Below are 7,264 nucleotides of genomic sequence, written 5' to 3' on the forward strand. Positions count from 1 at the left end.
AGCCGCCATTCCTGGCGCGGGGACTCCTGGGGGCCAGGTCACCTCGCGCTGCGCTTTCCTGGTGGCGCTGAGTGAAAGAAATCGAAGGACGGTCCTGGTGTTGCATAGGGTTTTGGTAAAAGCCAAGGGGCCCGATGTGAATTTCTGGAAAGGGGTGGCAACTCTTCCCTTTATGCTGTTTCGACTGAGGAAAGGTTGCCTAGGGGCGCTCTGTCCTCGGGCGTCAGGGAAGCCCGCACAGACAACCAGTGCTTCTTGGAGGAATGATTGATTCCGTTATCGACTGGCTGTTGATGGGCAGAAATTGTGATTTTTTTTTTTTTCCTATCTAGGTAGTATTTTTTGAGTTCGTAAGTTTTAGAGAAATATGTTAAAATATGTTACCTGAGTTTGTTTCAGAATTGTCTCCTGGGGATAATTCCAGAAGAAAACAGGTGGCTGGGCATTCACTGTTTCCCCACGTTTGTGTGTGTGTGGAATTTCCCGTTATAAAGAGAGTACTTTTGAGTGAGTTGTAGGGTCCGGAAGCACGTGGAGGTTTTCTGTCTGAAATGAAACCAACTTCACGACTTCCTCACAGCCTTACTCCTCGCGAGTTCAACTCCTACGGGGCCCGCAGAGGCAACGACGCCGTGATGACAAGAGGCACGTTCGCAAATATCAAGCTGTTTAATAAGTTCCTCGGGAAACCTGCTCCCAAAACAATTCATTTCCCGTCGGGACAGACGGTAAGGCTGCGCACGGAGCGTTTGGGCAGCCGCTGCCTGGACCCGGGTTTGTGCTGAAGACGCTCCTGTTTGCTTTCGCTCCACAGCTTGACGTGTTCGAGGCGGCCGAGCTGTACCAGAAGGAAGGTGTCCCGCTGATCATCCTGGCAGGGAAGAAATACGGTTCCGGAAATTCCAGAGACTGGGCTGCCAAAGGGCCGTATCTGCTGGTACTGATGCTTCAATTTTATCTTCTTAAAATTGATGTTTAAATGTTTCCTTTTGTCAGTGACATTCTGTCAGAGTTTATATTGCTTGTTTGGATTTTTTATGCTGAATTGGAACTCATATTGGTGGGTCTTTTTTTTAGGGGATCACGTATAATGTTTGGTACTGATCTAGTTGCGTTCTAGTACTCTGGGTTAGATTTGATTTCTGTCGGTCCCACTTGAGGAAATCCGTACAGCGGAGGGAAAGGAGGCCCCAGTCTTAAACGACCCTCTGGAATGCTGATTCCGCTGCCCACTGAGAGTTTTACTTGCCCCCACCCCTGCCCTTCACTTTCTCTCTTGGGGGTTCATGGACTCAGAGGGGGGCCGAGGGATGGAGGTAATGGTTCCTGGCCACCTGCTGGGAAGGCACATCTCGCACCTGCGTCCTGGCTGACGTGGGGGCAGGTGCTACTGGGGAGGGTCGTCAGGACCCACGCTGTGTGCCCTCTGCCTGCGCTCGCTCAGGAGTGCTCGGAGCGGGCGGCCAGCACCCCTCCTAGCTGTGGTGACCGTGCACACTCCGCCCTCGCGGAGTCTCTGGTCACCCCTAGAACTGAGTGCTCAGAGGAGCTGCAGGAACAAGCCAGATTCTCTCGTCTTCTGAGATAGTAATTATCTCCGGAATATTAATTACAGGTACAGCTTCCCTTTTTTCTCGAATTTTGTCTAAAACAGACAAGTATGAGGCTTTGGTCCTAAGTCGTCTGTCTAGTTAGACACTGAAGCACCGTTGCAGGTTGGGGGTGTCGGCTGGGTTTTGTCCATCGATGGGCCTCATGTGGTCGCGCGGACGGGAGCCCTCCTCTCTGTCTGGGAGCGCCCAGGGGTCCGTGTCTGCACGAACTTCACGCGATGCGGACCTGCATTTCATGCTGGTTCCCGATGATGCCCTCCCCCGCCGCCTCTCCTGTGCCGGGCACCTCCCCGGTCCAGGGCATGCATTCTCTCCATTCACGTCGGGCCATGGCGCTCACAGGGCTGAGGACTGATTGCTGGGTGCTGACAGCGCGTCCCTCTCTTTCCACGCAGAGTAGAGACGCACACGGGGTACTTGAGCAGGTGCAGGGCCCGTGTGGCATGAAAACGGCAGGGCGGGCAGCGGGGGCAGATGGGGCTGGAGGAGAATGTCTGGGAAAGGCTCCGTAGGAGGACAGTAGGGACAGTTGAGAAACGTGGGTCTGGAGCCTCTCCGGCTTGTTTTCTCCAGAGAACAAGGATTTGCTGTTGCTCTGGTGTCACTCTGCGTTCACCCGATGGTTTCTGTCGTCGGATGTCTGCTCAGCGTCGCGTAGCTTCTCAATCTGTGTAGAACCCACGTCTCCTACTTCCTCCACCGCCGTGGGACGCACTTCTCTGTGTGCGTGTGGCAGGGCAAGGGAGAGGGCTGCTGAGCGTGTGTGTGGGTCTGCCAGCATCCCAGGCCCTCCCGAGCCCTGTTGGAGCCAGGTGTTGCTGGCCTCAGCCCTGCAGGGCGCAGGGGCAGGTAGAAGCAGCTGGGGAGCTGCCTGAAAACAGAAATCATCCGTAGTCCTCTGATACAGCACAGACCATAAGCTCTTGGGTTAAGAAGTTTTATAGAAGGGGCCACAAGCAGAATTTTTTCCCTTGAAAATGGTCTGATAAAGCAACTTTGAAGAGCTGACTGGAAGAAATAAAATGCACATTTGTTACAGGGTGTGAAAGCTGTTTTGGCTGAAAGTTACGAAAAAATTCACAAAGATCATTTGATTGGAATTGGCATAGCTCCACTGCAGTTCCTTCCGGGAGAGAATGCAGATTCCTTGGGCCTCACCGGCAGAGAAACGTATTCTCTAGCATTTCCCGAAGAGCTGTCTCCTGGAGTCACGTTAACCATGAAGGTATCTCTCGGATTCTCGTCTGTGGGTGTGTCCCGCGTGCTCAGCTGGGTGTAAACCGAGGAGAAAGGGTGCTCGTCAGCGGCACCCCTGCGCGAGTTAGTGCACGCGCGTTGTGGTCTGATTCCTGTGAAGCCGTGTTAATGCAGCTGGGAGCCTGAGGAGACGCAGAGCGGGTGACACTCGGTCCTGGGACCAGACAACGCGCGGGCTCCCCACTCGCGGGGCCGCGGCCTTTCCCTGGCTGCCCGCTGCTTCCGCGCTGATGGGATTTGAATGCAGCCCGCACACGTTTGCAGGGGAGGCCTCGGAGGAGCGCAGGGAAGGGTAGCCGGTGTCCACACACTGACCAGTCGGTACACAGTGGACAAGAGCACTGGGTGGGACTTCCCTGCCTGGTCAGAGTCGGCTGCCCTTGGCGGAGTGTCGTAGGTGATCCCGGACTTGCCGTTTAGAAAGGGGGAGGAAGGGGCGTCCGGCTCTTGATCTCCACTCGGGTCGTGATCTCAGGGTCGTGAGCTGGAGCCCTGCGTTGGGCTCTGCGCTGGGGGCGGAGGCTGGTCGAGAGGTCGTGGTGCTTAGATCTGGCGGGAGGAGGGCCTCGCAGAGTCTGGCAGGGGGCGGCGTGGGGCTTGGAGACAAAGGCTCCGAGCACGGGGGGCACTCAGGAGATGCTCCCGCTCACGTGAGCTGTTTCTGTTTGTTTCAAGACGAGCACTGGGAAAGTATTCAGCGTGATTGCTTCGTTTGACAATGACGTGGAGGTGGCGTTGTACAAACACGGAGGACTGTTAAACTTTGTGGCCCGAAAATTCTCATAGTCTCTACTCCACACGGACACCCTTTCAGAACTGGTAACTGCGAGTAAAGCCTTTCGTGCTGGACCCGGGGCTCCCTGCCTGCCGCTGCAGACGGTCCCGTGCGCTCACCGATCCCACCGCGGGTGTAAATGGTTATGAATCAACGTAGGGACTGAAATGAAATCTTTCTGATTTTAAATAATACACGAATGGTGCTATTAACAATGCTCAAATCAACGTGTGAGGTGTGCTGTGGGAGAGGCCCCTAAGTACGGGGGCATTTTATCAGACCATTTTGTAAATAAAGGCAGAATTTGAACTTGTGTTGAAGATTCTTACATGAATAACCTTCCTGAAGTTGTTTAAGTTTCGCACCTGTAAACTGTGTACTACTGTTTGTTGGTTTAAGACTAGCAGGTTGGAATCGAGAAGCCGGATTAGACTCTAAAATTGTGGAAGTTGGAATCTGATTTACAAAAGGACTTTCAGACCTGAGCTGGACATGGTCGACGTTCACAGTTCATAATAGAAGCTGGGGTGATCCTAGTGGCCGTCTAACTGTGGGGCCTCAACACTCCCCCAGACACAGTCCTCGTGTCCCGTTGGGCCCAGGTCCCTCCACACGCGGACACGGGGCTTGGGTGTGTGAACACACGTGTCCCATCGTGTGCAGTAATTTGCTCCCGTCAGCCTCAGATGGTGTCCTGGCAGTGGATTTGATGATTTTGCTCACTTGATGTGACACTGTTGCTTCCTATAACCTATTATTTTAGGTATCATTAACCAAAATTCCACTCTTTTCTAGTTGCTAAAGAGAACTGAATCATTAAATGCTTAAATGATTTCCTCTAGACTTTTAAATTATCCATCCTAAATTATGTGGTTGCTGCTCAACTCAAAGCATTTTTTAAATGTTAGTTATTTCTTAATTATTTAAAATTGGTTTTCTGTCATTTCGAATCCTTATTTTACTTGGGATGCATGATTCTATTAATTATGTTTTTGTTTTAACCAAAGTTGACTATCAGGATAAAACACGGAGATTGTCGCTGTCTGGAAACCCTACTTTCTCCACACACATGTCCGTTCACCGCAGCAAGTGTTCTGTCAACAAGATGTTTGGCAAATGTTAAGAAAAAGGTTGGGAAATTAATTCCAGAATGTCCCATGCCTTTTTTTCTAAATTAAGAAATTAAACTTAGCAGCCAAAGGGTTAGGTATAGAGATTTTCGTCCATGTGGATAGCTTCCTCTGACCCAGCCGGTCTGCGCGGCTTGGCCAGCCCACGTGGCGCAGGAGGGAGGACTGTGCTGCTGGATGGCAGCCGGAATCGCGGGCGCCGGGGGTGTGGATCGCTGACAGCTCTGCCCAGAAGCGCGCGCATGGGCTCTGTCTTCTGGAAGTTGTCTGCAAGTCTGTGTTCAGACAATCACGTGGACTGGAGTCTGAGAACATGATTTCCCTTCTTCTTTCAAATTTTTTGGACTCTTTTCTGTGGTACTTTCACGCTGTGTTTTTGATGTGTTGTTACGCCCGTGTATCTGTCCTGCGTATGTTTAATTCACATGAAAACATGAATCAGAAGAGTCGCGAGTTCCATGGTAACATCCCTGTCGCATGCTTGGCAGAGGTGGTGGCTCCAGACCGTGTGCCTGGGGACACGTCTGTGTCATCCGTGGCCGTGGGCGTCGGCTCCAAATAGCTAGGCCAGGAGGCTGGGCCCGTGCGGTCCCTGTCCCTGGTCCAGCACCAGGACATGCCGGCCTCTGGCTCCCGCACAACGGAGACAGTGGAGCAGAGCGCTCAGCCACGGCCGGCGTCAGAGAAGGAGTCCGGCTGTGCACCCTCGTGGGTGCCGTCCGCTCCCGCCTCGGGCCCAGCGCTCTGTGTGCAGAGACGGAACGTCTCTGGCTTTCATTTCGTTGACTCTGTCCAGGTCATTGGGTGTTGAAAAAGATGCACAGTATTGTGGAAAGGAAGTATAGCAGGCACATGAGTGAAGCAAGTGAGTTTTGTAATTGAGGGTACAACTTCAGAGGTGACCCCAACAGTAGCATTCTTCTCATCTTAAGAAAATGATGCCGCCCGCTGTGGCCGTGCCTGCTGCCTTCAGCATCACTGTCCCTGCACAAGGAGACGACCGGGGCTTCCGTCCCCCTGTGGAGTTGCAGCATGACAGCTGGGAGTGTCCATGGTGACAGTGGTCGTCGGTTTCTGACCGGGAGGGCATCCCCGTCGCCGCGGTTGTTCCACAGGAGGAGTGCGTCCGCCCTCTTGGTGGTGGGCGGTAGGACGTGGAGACGCGATGGGTCTGGCAGTTGTATGTGGCGGCAGTAAAAGACACCGGTCGTGGCCGGTAGGTGCAGGAGAGGTGCTCAGATACTGGATGTTGACTTGGAGGAATAAAGGCGGGAGCAGGTGGACTTGGGCTTTTTCCCCTGAAGTGTGATAGTGCCGATGTTTCTATCAACTTTACGAATAATATATGACTACGAAACCATGTATCTCAAGTAACTATAAATCATTGTCTATTATTTAAAGCCAACAAAACAGTGTAACAGTTTTAAGTTCAATAATGTTAAGTATTGTATAAAAATCTATTGGAGGCAAAGTTCAGTTCATGACAATTGTGTATATGTTATTGATGCTGTAAATTATTTTTAATAAAGCAAATTGTATTATCACATATCTCTTGCTATAAAATACTTTGTGGTGGATTGAAAATAAAACCCCGTAACTTAAAAAGAGATAGGACGGCATCCAGAAATTTCTCTTCACGGACACTTACGCACGTGTTGAGAGGTTAGTCATTCCCGACATGACTGCCAGAAAGAGCTGTGGTCATCCCCGTCCCCCTTGCTAGTCTGGGGCCAGTGGGAATGGAAGCCAGGGTGATTGTGGGCCCTTCGTCCCAGGTGGGGCAGTCCCGTTGGAAGGGTGGGCAGAGTCGAAATCCACGCAAGCAGTGTCCCAGCAGGTTCTCGGGTCCGTGGAATCCCATTTTACAGTTGAAAAGACTATGGTCTCACCCAAAGGAGGATCCCTGGTCCAGACGCTAGCCGGCTGGGCTGCCTTTACCTGAACATTCTTTAGATGGGGACGGTCTTCTGAGCCAGGCATTCCTGTCCTTAGCTGCGTTTGGTTAAATAGACTTCACGTCGTGCTAGAAATGTCACTTCTACAGTTACCTCCTTGTCGTGGTTCCCCCTCTTCTGTGAGTCTCGAAGCACCCTGGTGCACCCACACATTGCATTCCGGTTTAGTGAGGGAGCCGGTCCTTCCACAGCCGCGCTGCACGTCACGTCCGTTCCACGGTCTCCGTGTGCGGGCGATGTACGTTCCAGTCAGCGTCGGACTGAACTGGCCTCGTGTGTCAGCTTGTGTTACAGGAGGAAGTGGCTTTTTCTTGAGGAGGCAGGATGGAGACGCTGTGTTTTCCTGAGTCTCTCAACGTTGGGATCAGCTGCCACCTCCTGCTGGCCGCTCGTTAGTCGGCCCGAGCTGGCAGCCGGGCCGGGGGCCTCCGTTCTGGAGCAGTGTTGTGTGATGGAGAAGGAGCCGCCTTTGTGCCACTCTTAACAGCAACCTGAGCGAGCAGTGAAAGTTGTGAAAATTTGGTGATCATGGGG

The 7,264-nt window shown here is 52.5% G+C and overlaps 1 protein-coding gene across 1 annotated transcript in view; it reads left to right on the top strand.

The window, feature by feature from the left end:
* IREB2 (iron responsive element binding protein 2) overlaps nt 1-6,323 on the top strand; it is a 42,702-nt gene extending 36,379 nt beyond the window's left edge. The window contains exons 19-22 of the mRNA XM_044231650.1: nt 581-728; nt 815-937; nt 2,653-2,838; nt 3,546-6,323. Coding sequence (XP_044087585.1) covers nt 581-728; nt 815-937; nt 2,653-2,838; nt 3,546-3,656 — 568 coding nt within the window. The 3' untranslated portion in view covers nt 3,657-6,323. The remainder of the gene's footprint in view (nt 1-580; nt 729-814; nt 938-2,652; nt 2,839-3,545) is intronic.
* Nucleotides 6,324-7,264: the final 941 nt, after the last annotated feature.

The sequence above is a fragment of the Neovison vison genome, chromosome 13 (assembly GCF_020171115.1).
Source record: "Neovison vison isolate M4711 chromosome 13, ASM_NN_V1, whole genome shotgun sequence".
In the NCBI taxonomy this organism is placed as follows: Eukaryota; Metazoa; Chordata; class Mammalia; order Carnivora; family Mustelidae; genus Neogale; species Neogale vison.